The sequence below is a fragment of the Solanum stenotomum genome, chromosome 2 (genome assembly GCF_019186545.1).
Source record: "Solanum stenotomum isolate F172 chromosome 2, ASM1918654v1, whole genome shotgun sequence".
NCBI lineage: Eukaryota > Viridiplantae > Streptophyta > Magnoliopsida > Solanales > Solanaceae > Solanum > Solanum stenotomum.
In genome coordinates this window covers 69,048,930-69,070,940 of record NC_064283.1, presented here as the reverse complement: position 1 = coordinate 69,070,940, position 22,011 = coordinate 69,048,930, and the positions used below count along the sequence as shown (strand labels likewise).

Sequence of the window (22,011 nt, the reverse complement as noted above, 5' to 3'; positions counted from 1 at the left end):
AAATGTTGCCTTCGAGTCTTTGACTAGGTTTTGCAAGTTTGTTTTATTTTTCTATTTTGGTGCAAACATGTAATAATAGACCAATTACTTGGTTCGTTGGGTTCTACGTGTATATTTATTTTGATATGAGCCATATGACTATAACTCTTTTTTAATATATACTTCGTATCTTAAATTATCTATCGTGATTTTCTTTTATACAGTTCTTAAGAAATATCAATTAGGAGAGGTTTTAACTATTTTATTTTCACTTGTATTTAAATAATAGTAACATTACCACATAATTGATCTGATGAGGTGTTTATAGTTTTTAAGAACAATAAATCGCAAATATAAAATGAGAAAACATAATTAATATATTGTTATCTTGAACTTTTTTAAAAAATATTTTTTAAAATTATAACAATTAATTTAAGACAGAGTACATACATGGGTGATTGTTGGAGGATTTTGGTATAATAATTTAGGTAGATGTATATGGTTTCGTTGATTGCATTTGTATACATTTAAAGATTACTATTACTACTTATATAGAGAATTACATATCATTGCGTTTTCATCTTTGGATAAGTTCGAGTCGAGTCGATTGTGACGTGTCTAAGGAGGAAGGGAGGGTTCATCCCACATTAAAATGAGAGAAGAAAGTGAAGAGTTTTATAAGACATAGTTAATCCAGTTAATATAATACACATATTTTTGAGATTCAATATGACGTAAATCGAAAAACAAATCTATATAGACCTAATTACTTATATAATATCAATCCTCTAAATTATTTATTTTTGATATTATTACCAATCTATCATACTAAAGTAATGCAAACAAATCTTGTGGACTTGACTAGAATATGAAAAAGAACTAAATTCCAACCGCAATGTTTATTTTAGTTTTGTCCTTTCTCATTTAGTCTATTGTGACGTCTCGGAAGGGAGGGTTCATCCCACATTGAAATGAGAGAAAGTGGAGAGTTTTATAAGACATAATTAATTCAGTTAATATGATACATATATTTTTGAAACTTAATATAACGTAAATTGAAAAACAAATCTATATAGACCTAGTTACTTATATAATATCAATCCTCTAAATTATTTATTTTTGATATTATTACCAATTTATCATACTAAAGTAATGTAAACAAACCACGTGGACTTGACTAAATTATGAAAAAGAACTAAATTCCAACCGCAATGTTTATTTTAGTTTTGTCCTTTCTCATTTAGTCTATTGTGAAGGAAAAGCGATATGGAATAAAAAGTTAGATATGCTGAATTTAATGTTACTTTCACATATAATTAAGCTTGATTCCTTTTACCGAAAAATCTCTCTCTCTCTCTCTCTCTCTATATATATATATATATAAAATAAGTCACAATGTAAATATCATTGTAACTATCTTGTTAGCTTTCAACCAAAAGCTAATAAGATTTTTAGTTACATATTTATTATTTAGTTACATAAATAATAAATATGTCATTGTATGAACTATTTATTACTCATTCCTTTTGAATTTGTTAATCTGATTTTGATCTGACACATAGTTTACGAAAGTAAATTAGATTTTGAGAAAAAACATTAAGTGATACTTGAAGTTGTCCCATATTTTCAAAAAGACACCTTAACTTTGTGTGTGTCCTATTACCCCACAAAACATTCAAAATCACAATAAATACACATTTTTTACACAATATTTCCACTTTGGACAAAAATATCCTTCGAATGTGCAATTTCTTAAAAACAAAAAGTTGGACCCATTATTGATGTATTGAAGGATGCTTTGGTAATTTCCTATGATGAATTTGTTTTGTTTGTTTCTTTTATATTTATTTTACTATACTAAATAATTTTATAAAATATTATGAATCACGATAATTAATTACTTAAATATTTAAAAGATATAAAAATATATAAAAGATCTGATTGACTCTTCAAATTTTACCGGTGACACATAAATTGGGACAAATGAAATAATATATATTATTTGAAGGTTTCTTAGAAAGTACTATAAATTACAGTAATTAACAAATAGAAATATTTCAAAGACAAAAAAAATTGATTGAATCTCAAATTTTTTTTAGAACTACATAAATTGAGAAAGAAGAAATGACCTTTATTATTTGAAAATGGCGTAAAAGTATTACAAATCATACAATAAGAATTAATAATTTAAAATTTTAAAAGACTTTAATGCTTTATATTTATTCTATTTCCACTTTGGACAAAAATATCCTCCCAATATGCATATTTTTTAAAACAAAAAGTGGGACTCATTATTGATGTATTCAAGGATGCTTTGGTAATTTTCCTATGATGAATTCGTTTTGTTTGTTGTTTAATTTTTTAAAAATAATTGTATAAAATATTATAAATCACAATAATTATTTACTTAAATATTCAAAAGATATAAAAATATGTAAAAGATCTTATTAACTCTTCAAATTTTATCGGTGACACATAAATTGGACAAATGAAACAATATATATTATTTGAAAATTACTTAGAAAATACAATAATTTACAGTAATTAACAATAGAATATTTTAAAGACAAAAAAAATTGATTGAATCTCAAAATTTTATTAGTACCACATAAATTGAGAAAGAAGAAATAACCTTTATTATTTCAAAATTGCGTAAAAGATATTACAAATCATACAACAATAATTAGCAATTTAGAATGTTAAAAGACATAAAAAAATTTTTACCATAGTTAACAATAATTAAAAATTTAAATCATTTTAAATTAATATTAAAGTTTAATTAACTCTTTAATTTTGTCTTTGTCACATAAATTGAAACAAAAAATGATACATATTAGGCCCGTGCTAGCACGGCTCCGATGTCTAGTATATATATAAAGGAGAATATAGAAATGCTGATGTGGCATGCTTCTAAGGCCAACATTCACATTTATCCTCTCTTCTTTTTTGACATTTTATTCATTTTTTTTCTATCAATTTAATGTAAAATGTCTAAAAATTAAATAGTGGATTGTTACCTATAAATTGAATAGACTCATAAATTATGTCATTTAACAACTAGAATGCCCAAAAGTCATCATTTTATATTGTTGGCTCATCCAATGCATTATGTCAATTTTTGTGCTGTTCTGGAGTTGCACCACGATCGACAGGTAATTTTTTTTTTCAAAATCTATTCGAATTGAAAATCTAAAATAGTTACAAAATCTATTATAAAAATGTGTTTCGTAAATTCTGTAGCCAATAACAGGTTTACATGTCTCTTTGTGCTATTCTGGAGTTCCACCATGGTTGACACTTGACGGGTAATTTTTTTTAAAAAAATACACTATTGGAAATTGAAAATTTAAAAATAATTATAAATTTTATTATAAAAATGTGTTTTGAAAATTTTGTAGTCAATAACAGGTTTACATGTTTCTACATGTTTATTTTAGATCCCTTATATCTATTCTGTTTTAGTTCTTAAAATGTTTGTGTTTAACTCAATAACATAATAACAAACAATAATATGTTTGAAGCAGTGTTGTTGTCTCGCCGAGATAAAGCACAAGTGGTGTAGATTTAATGAACTTCGCAAGCATGAAAGCTCTTTTGCTATACCAAGCCATAGTTAACACTCTGTTAGTTGCCCTTTTTTCTTTGAAAAGTTAATTCTATTTTTTTGGGCTTTTTTTCTGCTTCAATTTAAAAGGTGCGAAAAAACTCTACTAATAAATATAAAATTACATATCTTTTGAGCGAGGAAACACATATAATTTATTTGAAATATTATTCTTGATTTATTTTTTTCCTTTTGGAATATGTTTTCATTTAATTTCTACTAATAGTTTTTTCCTAAATAATTTTCTTTTGCAGTTTATTTTACAAGAATACTATTTAATTTTTTATAAACCTTTTTTGCTAATATTTATCAAAAAAAAAATTAAAACTACTATGATATGAATAATCAGTATATAAATACTAATATCAGCCAAATAAAAATAATGAGTATTATATAAAGTTGGATATGAATTCATGGGTGATCTGACATTTCTTTGGCTAAAATTACATTTATCTTCTTTTTTTCTTTATTTTTATGTGTTAATGAGACGATGAATGACACAATTATTAGTACTCCACTTTAAATTTTCCTTATTGCACATTTTATGTGTTGCTTATTGGTCCATTTCTTTTTCACTCTCAATAGACTTTTGCCCGTTATTTAATTACAATTAATACATTGAATATTGATTCCATTATAACTCCTAAATGTACATATTTATTTAATTATTTCTGTAATTATTTAATATTTGTAACTCATTTATTGTGATTGAGTCTTTTTATCTTCATTTTGCTTATCTGCATTTTTATCATATTTTGATGGAGATATTTAATTGTTTAGCCTTAGAAAAAGATGATAAAGACTTCTTCAAGTGAAGAATGAAGAAAAAAGTTGTAACTAGCTAAAAATTTGCAAATGATGTCAATAACGGGTGAATAGGTAATCTAGAATACATTTTTGATGCCCGTGGAAGACTTTATGTATTTGTAATTTTTTTGGACAAAAACACTGCTACTTCAATGTAATTAATTCTATTTATCCTATTTTTAATTATTGTTTTGGTGATTTATTAATATGTTATTTTGACTAATAATAATATTTTTGATCTCCACGGGGTGAAATTTTGTAGAATGACTTTCTTGATGTAAAATGCAAATATTGAAGTATCAATCATCTATTTTATGTTTCACACTTTTGTCACATTGTAAATTCTATAGTTAATCTCAACCATCGTCATAAATTCATTAAAAATTGTAGGTTCATAAATTACGAATTTTATATGTATCAATAAAATTCTTCAAAAAACTTATATATCATGGCATTGGTTGAGGAGCGACAGGAAAATAGAAAAATATGTAATTTTTTTAATATAAAAAATGGAGAAATTAGAAATTTTACTACTAAGAATGGTGTTCCATCTTGAATTTTTAATGAATCGCAAGAGGAGGGAGCATACTCAAACTCATTATGGGTGCTTTTGGATTTGAAGACTAAAAGTATATGCTTAAAAGGGGTTGTTTGGTGTATTACAACTTCATCTATATGCGAAATTCGAGGAAGGAATGAACCACAAGAGTTTATTGCATGTAGAGCTGTCAAAATGGGTTTGGCCCGCTAGATTGGCCTAACCCAACCCTTGAATTAGATGGTGTTGGGCTCAATTTTTGCAGTCCATTTAGGAACGAGGCTTTTTAGCCCAACCTCATGTGGCCCACTGGCCTCGTAGGCCCAACCCGCAAGCTACAGAGGCCAGCCCGTGGGCTGTGAATCTTAAAAATATTTATTATATATATTTTAAGTAGTGTTTTACTTGTTAAGATTTTGTCAATAAATAATTTTAAAATACCAATATAAAATCAAGACTATATTTTTTACATTTTAGGGTCATTAGCCCACTAAATTTTCTTATTAGCCCAAGTTCATTACTCCATTATAACTAAGAATCTTTGACCTCTTTTATTTTTGTTTCGGAAAAGGGTCAAAATTGCCCCTGAACTATGCGAAATAGACCACTTATACCCTCCATTACATTTTGGGATCAAAAATACCCCCGCAGTTATCCCAGGAGACCACAAATACCCTCAAGAGTTAACACCCCAATTTTTTAGTGACGTGGCAAGCCACATGGGACTAATCCCTCCACCTAAGCATTGCCAACTAAGATTCACTATAAAAGAACTTGACTTTTAGTGGCGACAAAGTCGCCACAAAATCCCAAAATATTGCCACTAAAGGTTATGAGTGATTTTTAGTGGCGACTAAGGCTCCAACAACCATTCGCTAGTAAAACCTATTTTTTCAACAAAAAAATATGATAATTAATTTTCGATTGCGACCTAATTTTCTAAAATAAATAACTTGCAATATCCATATTAAAAACATCCAATATTATTACGAAAAATAATCAAAATTACTTCTCGATTCAAATCTCCTACTATATATATATAATGCATCATTGTACATTTTATACATTTACATATGACATAAAAATAAAACATATAGTGTCTTCAAACTCCTACTTAATCGATATCATATTTGATTTTTTAAAAGCAATGAAGAAAAAAACACAAAATTAGAATTTAATGTTAAAAACTTTTAGTGACGATTTTCTGGGCTTTTGTGGCGACTGTTGTTGCCACTAAAGGTCTAGTTCTTTTGTAGTGAATCCTAGTTGGCAACGCTTAGGTGGAAGGATTAGTCCCACGTGGCTTGCCATGTCAACAAAAATTTGGGGTGTTAACTCTTGAGGGAATTTGTGATCTCTTAGGATAACAGCAGGGGCATTTTTTATCCCAAAATGTAACGAAGGGTATAAATGGTCTATTTCATATAGTTCGGGGGCAATTTTGACCCTTTTCCCTTTTTGTTTTTATGCCTAATTTTTCATTTCTCCTTTATTGTCTTATTTATGAAAATAGTGATTATGTAATGTTTTTTGCTCGGATTAAACTTATGAATGTTGTATCTTGGCTATTATGTATTTGTTTGTAAATATTCACTGAAGTATGTGTAATTCATCAACGTTCGTATTTTTTCTAAGAGGAAAATGTTATCCGTTTTTTGGTTGAAAGACCAACCCGTCCCAACCCGTGGCCCGCTTAGGGCTAGGTTGGGCTGCTATTTATAGACCCTTCAATTAAAAGGGTCAGCCTGTCCCAACTCATTTAACTCTCTAGCCCGTTAGGATTGGGTTGGGTTGCGCCAACCCATTTTGACAGCTCTAATTGCATGTGGTATGTCTTACATTTCTGCGAGGAAGGAATGAACCACAAGAGATTTTTTCATGTGGCCTGTCTTACATTTCTGCAAGAGGCTATTTTCACGACTTGAAACTGTGAAAATTTGCAATTCGTAAATATTTACAATTCTTCAAATATTTAGGTATTAAAAAGTACTTATTCATAAATCCAGTAAAGCTTTTCATAACCACGCAAAGCGCGGATATGTGTACTAGTATATATATATAAGAGAATGTTAGACTTGATGATGTGGCATGCCTCTAAGGGCTAGAAACCTATTTTTCTATTTTGTAGTTTTTTTTGGCCATTTTTCCTCATTTTTGAAGACAAAATATTACTTTAAGATTTTACAAAATATTAAAGCATAATATTGAATTCACTACTTATGTATATTACGTAAATATAATAACGAAGAAACTTCTAATTCTCTGAATATCATAGAAATGGGAAGGCCTTTCATATTATTATCATATCAAAAGTCATTGATTTGTTCTTTTCCTTTTTTGAGCTTTGCCTCCATCAAAATTGCTTTGTATCTTCCTTTTTTTATTTCTATTCTTTGTATTTGTCTTTTGATATTTTGTAACTACATTAAAAAATAATTAAATAATATCAATTATATACATTGTTTGAATATATTACCTTTCATATCTTCTCAAGTTACTCCTTTCATGTCCTCAAATTTTCTAGACCATTAATAGTAGTATGAATTTATTTTATTTTTTAAAAATAATAAATAATACCTTATTAGTTTTCTAAAGTAACAATTATTCGTCAATACTTTGAATTGGCTTAAAAAAGTAGTTAAAATATGCCTTCAAATGTGATGTTATTAAGAGACCGTTTGAATTGGCTTAAAAAAGTAGCTTTTAAGTCAAAAATAAAAAGTCAAATTGAAATAATTTTTAAGTCAAAAAATAAAAAGTAGGGGGAGACCTACTTTTGATTTTTGATCCCCCTACTTTTTATTTTTGACTTATTTTAAGTCATCTTTTACCTTGTCAAACACTTCCTTATTTATTTTAAGTCATTTTTGACTTATTTTAAGTTATTTTTTATATTTAACAAACAATTTCAGAAGTAAAAAATTGACCTAAAAGTATGTTTGACCAACTTTTAAGCCAATCCAAACACCCTCTAACTCAGACATCTTTTAACCTTTCAAATATGATAAAGAATAAGTGTCACTTTAGAAAAGCGATAAAGATGGTAATTATTAGATTTTTTTTCAAATATATCCTTGCTACAATTAATGGTGTAGAAAATTTGAGAAAAGAGAGGAGTATAATTTAATGGATTTCTTAAAGAATGTACAAAATATTAAAAGACAAAATACTTCTTAGTTGAGAAAAGAAAAGGAGTATAATTTAATGGATTTCTAAATGAACGTACAAAATATTAAAAGATAAAATACTTCTAAGAACATAAATAAAAAGGAATACTATAGAAATGACCTTGATAGGAGAAATGTAGAAGAATTTGGGGATATTTTGATTTGGGTATATTATTAAGGTGTCAGTGAGTCGGTGGGTTTGATCGGGTCTTTTTTAATTCGGATGGTTTCTCTTTGTGGATTAAAATTAAGTGAATAATCGGGTAGATGCATAAAATGAGGACACGTGTTCGTCCGCCAATGAAGTGCTTCACTTTTTGGACGGGAAGGACTCTGGTGTCTCAATAATGAAACGAAGGTATACATATACCATTCTGGATAATTTTGGAGGTATATTTGTTTTCTTTTTTTTTTCCCTAAAATAAAATTAGTGCAAAACTACATATCCAAACACTAATTTTCATCTCGAAATTTCATATCGTGACATAAAGTCACATGTCCAAACGGATACTTAGTGACAAAACTTGTCAGATAAAGGTTGGAGAAGAGAAAAACTGACTTAGAAATGTTCTTGCAATATCTCAAAGTAAATTTGAACTTGAGCTTCTAATTATGATATATGAAGTGAAATTCTTGTTGAAAGGGGTTTCGGGGTTTGGGCCTTGGGCCTTGGGGTTTGAAATTCTTGCTCAATGTGGTTTTTAGGGTTTGAGATTCTTATTCAAAGGGATTTTAGGATTTTAGGGTTTGAGATTTTTGTTCAAATTCAGAAATTTGTCTGAACTAGGATTTGGGGTTCTAGTTCAGAGTATAAATTAATGTCTCTTATATTAGTTTATCACTAATTTATTATAGAAGATCACTGACATTAAAAAAAAATAACAAGTGCACTAATTAAGAGGGATTAGTTGTTTAAAATCGAATCTAAAAAAAGTTATTGGTTCATCATAATGATAGCGGTGTCGGTAACGATTTTAATTTGATTTATTATAGGATTATCGATTCTTAACGGTTTAAAGTTTTGTTTAATGGGTTAACCGATAACCCGATATATAGTGACTTTATAATTTATATTTATTACCATTCGGTATATAAAGTCCTTCACTAAGGGTTTAGTATTCATACTTTTATTTCTAGTTGTCTCAAATTCACGGTTACTCTACAATGTTTAGCGTTTGCTTTTGAGCAAAATACAATTTATCCCATTATTGGACTTTTATCTCAAACTCTACTCTACAATCTAATGATTCTATAACGATTTAATTAACATATCTATAAATCAGTAATCGATAAACTTCAAAACTGAACCGATACACAAATATTCCATTATTATACCTTTATATTTGTGATTGTGATCAGTTGCAGCCCAGTAATACTCAAAAAAGTATGGGCCATCAACGTATTGGGTCCTTATCGTCCTGGTTTGGTATTAATTTTGGAAATATCAATAAATAATACAATTAATATCCCTAATAAAAGAGAGATTATTTATTTTTCAAAAACTAAGCAAAACTACTTTTTTTTTTCTTCAAAATATACTATTCAAACCTTAGTAGTCAGTCATACATGCATATCCTAGTTGTCATACATACATACATCCTTCGTCGGAAAATTATGTTATATGTCAAATTCTGCATTTAAATGATATATATATTTAAAGTTGGACATCCTTGACAAAAGCTAAACCTTTGGCGCAGTAGTAATGGGTTCGAACCTCAAATAACACAATTTTATGATGTTATCTATTTTGACAGCCACACACTATTATTCTTGAATACCCTTGATAAAATTTTTAGCTCCGCCACTACATACATACTCTAATGACTATACATATTTGAACTTCGCCTAACATACATTGACATGCACAAGACATACACACAATGTCACGACCCAAAATCTCATTATGAAATTGAATGTGTTTAGTTTAGGGATATTTTTATCCAAATATTGGCTACTCAGTGCAATTGACTATTTTTTAAATAATTACGTTTTAAAAGAGTCCCCCTGAAACCGGCTATTTGTGCACTTTCCCCTCAATGAAATGAAATTGGATTTGGGCCAATTAATAACCAAAGGCCTATGGGCCGAAAAAACTAAGCCCAGTAGAATCCTTTTATATTGCTTCTCCATCACAAAACCCTAATCTCCATTGTCGAGCAGCACTAAGGGAGAAGAGCAACAATGGGTATGTCTGTTCATTTTTACGTTTTCTGTAGTTTTTCTTTCTGCTCATACTTTGAAATACCTGTTAAACCGCCGAATTTGCAGTATAATTTGTTGAACTGAACAAAGGCAGATCTAGCGTTTGAATCACTGTATATTTATTTGCGTCTATGCACATAGAGATTTGTTCTTAGCGACTAGATTTAAGTTGAATCGCAAGGTCCTTAAGGTGTAATAACAATTGCTACTTATTTTAGTTTTTTTGTTTTTTTACCTATCATGATCAATGCTATATCGTACAACTTTAGTCTTCTGCCGTGAACAGTGGATTAAGAAGAAATAATGGATTCGTTCAAAATCTAGTTGTTTGTTGTGATAGCGGAATTGTTGTTGAAAAATATCTCTCAACTACAGTTTTAGACATTGAGATAGTCGAACACTTTGGGCATAAGTAACTTTAGATAGCAGCCCTGCGTTTTAAAGTGACTCATACTATCATGAGCAACGAGACGAGTATGAATAAAGCATCTAGTTTAACTCACATTACAAACCAATGTAGTTCAATTTTAAAGCACTTTTCTTTTGAGACCAAGTTAATAATTGGTCATGTGTAATATCATTACAGCTACAAGTAGTATAACACACCATTTGTCGGGAACAAATGGTCTTAGTAGTAATAAAAACCCATATACTACAAGTAGAATTTTTACTACTGCATATTCATTTTTGCTGTATATGCTGCATTTCCCTCAAAGATTGTCCTTTTTATTGCAAAAAGCTGTCATATTTGAAAATATGATTGGTCTTGTATTATACTCGAGAAGCTGGATAGGTAGAAAGTTTAAATGAGACAGTGTTTGTTTTGGATATTGGTATTGTTAGAATAGCTGTTGATGTTTGATTTTGGTGGAAACGTAGGTGCTTACACTTATGTGTCGGAGCTATGGAGAAAGAAACAGTCAGATGTTATGAGGTTCTTGCAAAGGGTGAGGTGCTGGGAGTACCGCCAGCTCCCATCTATTGTCCGTGTCACCAGGCCTACCCGTCCTGACAAGGCACGCCGCTTGGGTTACAAGGCCAAGCAGGTACATTTCTGCTGTGTCTAGCAATGTATATAACCACAGATATATTTTGTCCGTAAAATAGTGACTTTGGATATTTAGTGAAAATCAATTTTGAGATTTATGTTCTTCTCAACAGTGTTTATCCGTTAATCGTTTATGAACTTAAGTCTACTTTTATTTGACTCACTATTAGATACTATTTTATTTCTCGGTTATGTTTGAGACATTCATTGGTGGATACTGAGATGCTTGTGCAATTGTGTTATTGTTCTACCTTTATGTGTAGTTTGTAGAAGCAAAACATAGAAACACCCTGTTTCTTATATACCCCTTTAAAGGAAAAGTATTATGCAGAAGTTTTTCTTTTATAATGTTAATTCTACATTTGCTTCTTTTCCATAGTGTGTACTTTAGAGTTGTGATTTAGACCATTATCTTTCCAGGGCTATGTGGTCTACCGTGTTCGTGTGAAACGTGGTGGAAGGAAGAGGCCAGTTTCCAAGGGTATTGTGTATGGTAAACCCACCAATCAGGGAGTCACCCAACTCAAATTCCAGCGCAGCAAGCGATCTGTTGCTGAGGAGCGTGCTGGTAGGAAATTGGGTGGTCTTAGAGTCCTCAATTCTTACTGGATTAATGAGGTATGTCTTTTAAACTTTTAACGTAGTTCATCTACTTGTGCATTTTTTAGCTTCTCAGTGCATAGTTAATTGCATTTGTAATTGAGACAGAAATTCAGTATATGGCGGTTGAATTTCTTTTATGAATATGCAAATACCACTTTGTAAATGGTTCTATTTCGCTGACTGAGACTTGGCTTGATGTTTGGAACGGAATTATATTATTCTTATCTTGTCTAATGCAGGATTCTACCTACAAGTACTTTGAGGTAATTTTGGTTGACCAAGCCCATGCTGCTATTCGCAACGATCCAAGGATCAACTGGATCTGCAACCCAGTGCATAAGCACAGAGAATTACGTGGTCTCACTTCGGCTGGTAAGAAATACAGAGGACTTCGAGGAAGAGGACATCTCCACCACAAAGCTCGCCCCTCAAGAAGGGCAACCTGGAAAAGGAACCAGACTCTATCTCTCCGCCGTTACCGTTGATCTGCTTGACCTTTCTGAGAGATTGTCGCTTTGCTTAATATTTTTGCATTATCTGGTTTTTAACCCCTTTATCTTGAGACATTCAGTTGTTTACAATTCTGAACAACTAGTTTATGTTGTTGCTGAGGCCTGAGAGAGTTTACTGAATTCAAACAATAGATTCTAGTACATTTTGTGTTGGAAGTATCCATTTTCTTTGCTTATAATATTTAACTGATTGAAGTAATGACTCTAAACAAGAAGTATCACAGGTGAACACCTCAAAAAAATTCAACTTGCAACAACTCATATTCGTCAAGTACAGTTTATATCTAGCTAGGGATGGGCGGGGCGGGTTCCAGTGTATGTGGCAGGGTGGGTTTAAATTTATTTTTAAAAAAATTTACTCTGGGCGGGGCGGTTGCACGTTAAGGATGAAGAATCCTTAAATTCTCTCTTCACATAAATTTTAAATCAGCTTTGCACATGTTTAGGCACTAATCATATGATAGTTTTAAGTAAAAAATGGAACTGATTGAATATTTATGATTTTTTTTTGGGAAAAGGGTCAAAAATACCCTTCAACTTTGATTTATTGTTTGACTTTATCTTTGCTGTTAAAATGAAGTTAATTTACCTCTCCCATTACTAATTTCACCAAATTTATCCCTCAATTGACGGAAATCCCTAAATTGACTCAATTTAACCCAAATTTTAAAAAAAGACCCATTCCCCATTTTAAACCCAATGCCCGACCCGTCCAAAGTTGAGGGGTATTTTTGACCCTTTGCCCTCAATTGGATGAAAAATCCAAGTCAATTAAAATTACCCAATTTCAAGTAAATGATCCGATTTTCTCTTTTAATCCGAACCAGACCCATTTATATCAAATTAGAACCCTAAACCCATCTCTCTAATCTTCTCCATCTCCTTCTTCCATTGAAACACATACTACTAAAATTGACAACAAATATTTTGTAGTTAAACTTATGCATATTTGTCCTTCCTACTAAAATTGCACCACTATTTCATAATTTTGACACAAAAATCCCATCTGCCTTCACCTGACAAACCTCATGAAACCATTTAGAACCACTTGCACTTTTTAACTGGGAAAAATGTTCAGCTAAAAATGACAGAGATATTTACGGAGGAAATATAAAGTTAAACAAATACCTGGATGAAAATAGCAATCAATGTCATCTTTGACTGCAATAAAAATCCCATCCAGGATTGACAGTGGGTTTCCTCCATGACCACATTCAATAGAGGAAGTGTATGAAGAAGATTAGAGAGATTTAGCACACTAGTGTGGTCGGAGCTTGGAGCTCGTTCAATCATCGGATTTTGCTTTCCTGCGGGCAAATCTGAAACTATGATATTGCTTGCTTGTTGAGCCTAGCCAGATATGAAGTTGTGGCTGTTGTTTTCGAGCCTTGATTCTCACCTGATTGTGTTGTTGGTTTGATCTGTTAGCGGTGCTTCAGTTGTTTACCGATGGGGTTTTGGTCGGGGTATTGTTGGTTGGTTGTTTGGAGGTCGGAGAACTGGTGGTCTAATGGTCATTTGTTGGTTGTTTTAGCTTGGGTGATAGAGGTCTGGGTTCTGGTGGGCTGAAGTGTGGTTTTACCACTGGATTTTGGCATGGAGAGGGTGGTGTTTGAGAGCTGTTTCAGGTCGATTTCACGACTATTTGAATGATTCCGACGGTGGGTGGTTTGCTTAATGTTGTTCCAGCTTGAAACTGGCAGGAAATAGAGAGGAAAGATCTTGTTGTCGTCACCGGAAAGTAGAGGAAAATGGGTTTGTTGTTAATGTTCTGCTTGATGTCGTTTCTGGTTTTTGGGGGTTTTGAGTGGTGGTTTCAGGTGGTCGTTTGGAGGTTGTTTTGGTGGTGTTTCGCCGAAAAACGGAGAAAATGAATGGGGATTGGCGGAGCTTGATTTGGGGTTTTAATTTGGTATAAATGGGTCGGGTTCGGATTAAAAAGAGAAAAAATTGGGTTATTTAATTGAAATTGGGTAATTTTAATTGATTTGGGTTTTCCATCCAATTGAGGGGTAAAAATGGTGAAATTAGTAACGGAAAGGGTAAAAATAACTTCATTTTAACGGTAAGGGCATAGTTAAACAATAAACCAAAGTTGAGGGGTATTTTTGACCCTTTTCCCTTTTTTTTAATGGCCAAGAAAATAGAAAGAAGAAAAAAGTTTGTCACTATTTGCATTTTTTGCTGATTACATCAAATGTACCTAATTCAAAGCTACCAAAAAATATGGTATTGACATTTTTAAAAGATAGTATTATAAAATTGCATTTTAATGCAACACTAACCGGTTGATTTAGCTGTTAACATTTAACAAAATTCAAACTTGTAAGTTAAAAACTTGTATGCCTATCATTTGAAATGTTTTTTTTACTAATTATATGGGATGGTTTAGCTGTTAACATTTAACAAAATTCAAACTTTTAAGTTAAAAACTTGTATGCCTATCATTTGAAATGTTTTTTTACTAATTATATGGAATGGAGCAGGGAGAGTTGAAAACAACTAATCATGCTATGTGGAGTGGGGAGGGACGGATCAAAATCTTAACAGGTTTAAGCGGATTTGCCCCGCAACCACCCCATTGCCATCCCTATATCTAGTCTCTCTCCCAAATCTCAATCACATCTTTCCTCTATCTCACTCTTACCTGCCTCTTCCATTCCTATAACAATAAGGGGTCGTTTGGTAGAGTGTATAAGAATAATGGTGAATATGATGTATTAGTAATGCATGCATTAGTAATGCAAGCATTAGTAATGCTTGCATTAGTTATGCTTGCATTATTTTTTATACATTGTTTGGTTTGATGTATTGGAAATAGCAAGCCTTGTATAAAGACTATTAAAAAAATATTTGTTTACAAAAATACCCCCACATTCTTTTACAAAAATAATAATAATAATAATAATAATAATAATAATATAATAATAATATAATAATAATAATATAATAACAATAATAATAATAATAATATAATAATAATAATAATAATAATTATTATTATTATAATAGTAATAATAATAATTATTATTATAATAATAATTATTATTATAATTATTAATAATTATAATATAATAATAATAATTATAATAATTATAATAATTATAATAATTATTATTATAATAATTATAATAATGATAATAATAATTATAATAATAATAATTATAATAATAATAATAATTATTATTATTATTATTATTAATAATAGAGGGTAGTTTTGTCATTAGTTAATCTAATGCATGCATTAAAGCCATTGCATTGCTAATACCTAGAAATCCATGGTATTAGCAATACACACTTTAATACACAATAGAGTGTATAACTAATGTTGGAAAAGAGTACCAAACAAGGTACTAGTAATACACAGTGCTAATGCATGCGTTATTTTTCCTAATACACTCTACGAAACGACCCCTAAGTATGTATCAAATACAATTTGTATTAGCTTGTATGCATTAAATTGTAATCTTTGCTTCTCTTCTTTAACTTTCGTTATACAACTTGCATCTATTGTCTCTCTCGAATCTTACTTGCCTCTCTCTTCTCTTTCTCAATCTCATCTCTCCTCTCACTCTCACATGCCTCTCACCTTCATCTAACAACAAATATGTATCAAATGCGATTTGTATGCATTAGATTGAAGTCGTTGCTTCTCTCCTTTAGTTTTACAACTTGCCTCTACCATCTCTCCCGAATCATACTTGCCTCTCTCTTCTCTCTCTCAATATCATATCTCCTTTCACTCTCGCTTGCCTCTCACCTTCCTCTAACAACAAGTATGTATCAACTACAATTTGTATAGCCTGTATACATCAAATTCTAGTCGTTGCCTCTCTCCTTCTAATGGTAGCTTTCGTTATACAACTTGCATCTATCTTCTCTCCCAAATCTTACTTGCCTCTCTTTTCTCTCTCAATCTCATCTCTCCTCTCATTGCCTCTCACCTTCCTTTAACAACAAGTATATATCAAATACAATTTGTATGCATCAGATTGCATTCGTTGCCTCTCTCTTTCTTCTAACTTTAGCTTCCATTATACTACTTGCATCTAGTATCTCTCCCGAATCTTACTTGCCTTTCTCCTCTCTCCCAATCTCGCTCACATCTCTCCTTCTTCTAACTACAATTATGACTCGTAATTAGATAAACTATAGCTATAAATCTCTAATTAAGCCTAAACTATGATAATTTTTTATAGGGAAATTTTACAAAATAATAATATTTTATCTTTTAGTGGGACTCCTTAGCAACAGTTTCATTATTTATTAAAAATATCATTATTTTAGTTTGTTAATGGATTAGTTATGTATTTATTTTATTTTGATTAATTTAAAAGAATACAAAAATTAATAACAGAAAAGAGAAAATCATGGAACGAAAAAATTCAAAAAAGGTAAAAAAGGTTTTAAATACAAATCAGTTACCTTTTGAAAAAAAATACAAATCTCCATCTTTCTGTCGAGACTTTTTTTTCTTTCTTCTTAAGAACATCAATTTTTTTTAAAAATAATTTAGTTTGTCTTCCGAATCATTCATCTTATAACTTTCAAAGATTCTTCAAGTTGAATACGACATATTATTTGAAACGAAATTTTTCAAAATTGAGGACTATAAATTTGTCGCATCCAGTGAACAATCGAAAAACAATCAGGTATTTTTTTGATTTTTTTTCTTGTTTGGATGAAATATTCGCATATGTCGAGTATAATTGTTATTTTTTTTCCTGATTAAATCAGTGAAATCTTTGTATGTATTTGAATTTATTGCTTTTTACGGATGTTTTGTATTATAGGGATACAAGCATAACAATTCTGGACAGCGTACAACTATGGAGTAAAAAACATCAACTAATTAGTGGTTGTATACAGATTTTTGTTGACTTGTAGTGATTGCAGGATACAATTAAGTATTGGATACAATTAAGTTGTATTCAAACTAAAATGTATTTATATTCCAGTTTGATATATTATTATTATTTCACTGAAAATATTATTTTCAAAAAACATAGAATAAGTTGTAATAAAATAATTGTATTTATATTACAATATCCAGTTTTGTTATTTTATTAGTATTTCACTTTAAAATTGTAGCAACTATTTTTCTAGCTCAATTTGTATTCCAAAAATAATTATGTATTTCAATATCATTTTTTATTTCAAATGCAAAATGAATACAAAAGTTTGTATCCTTTCTTAATTCGTATTTATATGTAATGATTAGATTATATTGGGATACAATCAGTAACATTTTTGTGTTATGTAATACAATTTTGATCACTCGGATACAATTTTTAGTTTTCACTATGAAAGTAAAATATAAGTTTTAAGTTTTAATTTGAATGGTAAAGTGAGCACATAAAATGCAAAAGTTGTTGATATATAATTATGATGAAAACATAATAAAAAAAGAAAGTTTCAGTTTTGGAGAACACAGATTATATCGAAATTTGAATTGAGAATTCTTCTTCCAAATTTGTTTGTCAACGAAATTTTAATAATTTGTATTTCATTTGGCATACTTATTAGAATGAATACAAACTAATAAAGAAATACAAATGTCATTATACAAACCCAAACATGAAAATCATAATGAATACAAATACACATATATATTGGAATGAATACAATTTAGGAAAGGATATAAAATTTTGAAAAAAATACATTACGTTGTGAAAAAAATAAATGAATACAAGTATGATTCTTCAAGAACTACAGATCAATTTGACATACAATTTAGCATCCATATTCAAATGAATCTTGTATTGTACATAGCCTTTGCCTCAATTGCAATAGCCGATTCAATTCAATGCCACAAAGTTCTATTGAAACCAACTGCAGTAAGAATAACTTGGGGGAAACTTGTGGCACCTTTAATGGGGTCATTGAAATTGATCCTAGATCCCTTAGTGCCAATACCATGAAGAGATTCTAACCATCATTCATATGCTAGTAATCACGTCTTGGAGGAATTTCTGAAATATTAAAACGAAATTAGAAAAAAATTGTTTAAACGACTAAAAATCTGAAATACATAAATATTAGATGAATATGTAAACAAACTTGAATAAAAATAAAAAAAATTAGCTGAAAATCCGTAATATGTACAATTCTAAATAAAACCATAGATGGTGATATTGAAAACAAATCAAAAGAAATCTAAATAACTAATCGATATTACCTTTACCAAATTCAAAATTTCTTGAGTTAATCTCTAGATTTTGTTTACCAACCGATTAATCCCTTGAATTAATCCACCAATTTTATTGAAGAATCGAGCTTTGAATACCTTGTGTTTCAATGTGAGCAAAAAACTTGAAGAAAGAGAATCTAAGAACGTGAAAATTGGGGGGAAACAAAAACTTTAATTGCAAAACGTGAAAAGTGGGAATCGTCTAAGATGTGGGAAGATATTAATGGATAGTTTTGTATTTGTTTTTTTATTTTTAATTTGTTATTGGTTAGAGTTTGATCCAATTATGGAGTCTTTTGATTAATAAAAGGAAATATAAATAATAAAATGTGAATACAAATTATTTTTGAAAATATTGACATTCTATCATTTTAAATAAATATTTCAAAGTGTTGTTATTTTGACTAAATATGTTAGGTATTATGACTATATAACTAATTTTCCCTTTTTTATAAAGTTCCTCAACCGTCTTTTATATGTTTTAAATGAGTAGCCCAACTCCAAAGCCCAAATTATCAAGAATTCTGAACCGACATAGTAATTGGGAGTATCTAGAATGTTCTACACCAAATACATTCAACATAGTCTACAATCTTTTTGTTTTATAGACATTTTTGAATTATCCTTTAGTTTGTTAAAATGTAAATCCAACCCTCCTTGTTTTTGAGTTCGAGCCATGAATATGAAAAATTATTGATAGAAAGCGCTACACGTGGATGGGGCTATACCCGATGCGAATCCGATATAATAGAACTCCAATGCAAGTATTGAACAACAGATGAGAAGAAAAAAAGAAAAAAAGTAAGCAATCACAATAGAATACCATAGGTAATTATTTTTGAGGTGTTTCACACCCTTTAAGAAAAGTAACATTTTTTCAAATTGTAATTATGTCCAAACACAACTCTAATTTCTAATATCGTTTTTAACTTCTTTTTTTTTAAAAAAAAAAACACATTTTTTTATTTCCAAAACGTACAATTAATTATTTCACTCTTTGTAATGCTGATCCAATCACACAGCTTTACAAGAAATCAGAAAAAAAGTTGGCCTCTAAAGTGAATATTCACACGTTCATGTTTTTTTCTGTTTTAGCTCTTTATGTCTTTCTTTTATTTATTTTATTAATTTTGGTGGGGATAAAGAAAGATTTTGCTAAAATGGGAAAATATATTCAATTTTTATAATTATGAACACTGAATGAAAACGTTGAGAAGATTCAATTTCCAAGTAGGAATGCATAGGTTTTTTTTCATAACACTTTATTTCACTTCTTGAATTATTGGGTCAAGATGCCCTACGACTTTAATAACATTTAAATTAAATCCACTATCCTAGTAGTAATATATTATTGGAAGATTTCATAATATGTTTTAATTTCACACTACCAAAAAAACATTATTTTTCTACTAAAAAACATTTAATGCCCTCACAAATATTTTAATTGAGTCTGTAAGAAAGGAAAAAACAATAATGTTTTCACATGAAAAAATTGAAAAGTTTTCCACTATTTTAATAAGAATCTATTTCTCAATATGCATTTTTCTGATAAGTTGGTTCGATGAAAAATGAATAGAAAAATTATGTTTTATATTGCACAAATTTTCTATTAATTTACGGTGGGAGAAACCTTTCGTTTATGATAATGTGAGAACCAACAAGAAAAAGAAGAATAAAAAAACAAGGACGTATTGTTGTTAAGACCTCAATTCCTAGGTCAATAATAGGAAAAAGTTTGGTGAAAAGTTGTGATTTGAGTATAAGTTCTAGGTTTTCTAAAAAATGTTGTAAGTAATTCAATCTCTCAAAGAATTGTTGACACTCAATTATGTTATCTATACGTTAAATACTCTTTACTCAATTGTATCAAGGCCTATAACTTCTGGTCTAAGAAAAGTTGCAAATATGCATTCCAAATTTATGGGTTGCCATTTTTTTTGATATATTTGTACTCTCCATTCAATTTTATTGATATATTTATTCTTAATTTTATTCTCATATTTAGCATCTTACGTGATACCTAATGCGTGTATATAATTTTATTCTAATTTCTTCCAATATAACCCTTCTATCCATCTTATCTAACCTAATAAATCAATTTTTTAGTTGAATTAAACAAATAAATGTGAGTAAAAGATAAAACTCAACTAGGCCGTGTTTAATAGCTATAAAAAGGAGGAGAAAAGGAAAATGGTCAACTCTTTGACAAAAAATTCATCACTTTTTATATCTCTCGTTCCTTTTATCCTCTAATTTCAACTCAAATTATCTCACATTTCTAATGTATTTTCAATTGTATTTCAGAAAATAAGTTTTACATATTAAAGTCCAAGAGTTAGATTTTACAGATTTAAGTTCGGACTAAAAGTGATAATCATGCGATACAAGTTTATTCAAATGCTGGTTGGAGGAGGATGCGAAGAAATCACTATTGAAAAAAAAAATCAGTCACTATCTACTTTGCAAGTTAATGTTAGTTGTAGAATTAGTATCGAAATCATATGTTAGATATAATTTTTGTTTTTATTTTTTCAAAAATAAATAAATATCATATATTTCTTTTTAGTTTAGCTTTTAATCTTAATTTAGTTATTCTAGTTTTTCTTATAACATATTGGTCTAGAATTAATTATTCTAATAGTTAAAATAAATGAAAAAAAGAAAATTAAAACAATAATCAATAAGGGCACTTGACTAAAGGAAAGTTCTAGGATGACATAGTCGGAAACAAATTGTAACATGGAAACAAGAATGGGATATAACAAACTTTTGTATGCTATTAGTTTTTCATATATAAAATTTCTTCGATTTTTTTTTGTGTTTATTTTTTTAAATGACAATCATTTGCACCCTTAACTTTGGTTTAAAAATCAAATTTCTTTCTCAATTTTAAAAAATAATCATTCTCCTCCCTTTTTCTTAGGCAAAGTTTATTTTACCCTTATCATTTTTAGTCTTCCGTCTATGTAACATCTTTTTATAATATATACTAGATAAAGTTGCCCGTGCTATGCACGGGCCCAATAATATAAATGGTATATTTTGGGGCTAATAAGCGAGTTTTTGAAGCGATTGTTTGCGTGGATAAAGGAATAAGTTTTTTTATCACAAACCTGTACTTTCTTTGATGCTATTTAAGGCATAATAAGACTACCCACATACAACATTTTTGAAATATTTTATGTTGTCAATTATCATGATTTATAGTATTTTTACGATAGATTCACTTCAAGATCAGTGTAATTTTTTGTATTTTTTTTCAAAACATATTTTATGTTGTCAATTATTATGATTTATAGTATTTTTACGCAATTTTTAAATATAAAAAAAATAAGATAAATAAATTAAAATGGACCCAGTA

The 22,011-nt window shown here is 29.5% G+C and overlaps 1 protein-coding gene across 1 annotated transcript; it reads left to right on the top strand.

Moving 5' to 3' along the window:
• The first annotated feature begins 10,135 nt into the window (after positions 1-10,135).
• On the top strand, positions 10,136-12,613 carry LOC125855386 (60S ribosomal protein L15). Its single transcript, XM_049535106.1, has 4 exons — positions 10,136-10,280; positions 11,177-11,343; positions 11,766-11,963; positions 12,188-12,613. Exons 1-4 carry the CDS (start codon positions 10,277-10,279, stop codon positions 12,431-12,433), a joined length of 615 nt encoding a protein of 204 aa, XP_049391063.1. The 5' UTR covers positions 10,136-10,276; the 3' UTR covers positions 12,434-12,613.
• Positions 12,614-22,011: the final 9,398 nt, after the last annotated feature.

Bases quoted from the DNA above. Each gene is read 5' to 3' on its own strand.
- LOC125855386 (XM_049535106.1), top strand. The intron at 11,344-11,765 runs GTACATTTCTGC...TTATCTTTCCAG, and splicing joins TGGGTTACAAGGCCAAGCAG to GGCTATGTGGTCTACCGTGT. The intron at 11,964-12,187 runs GTATGTCTTTTA...TGTCTAATGCAG, and splicing joins ATTCTTACTGGATTAATGAG to GATTCTACCTACAAGTACTT.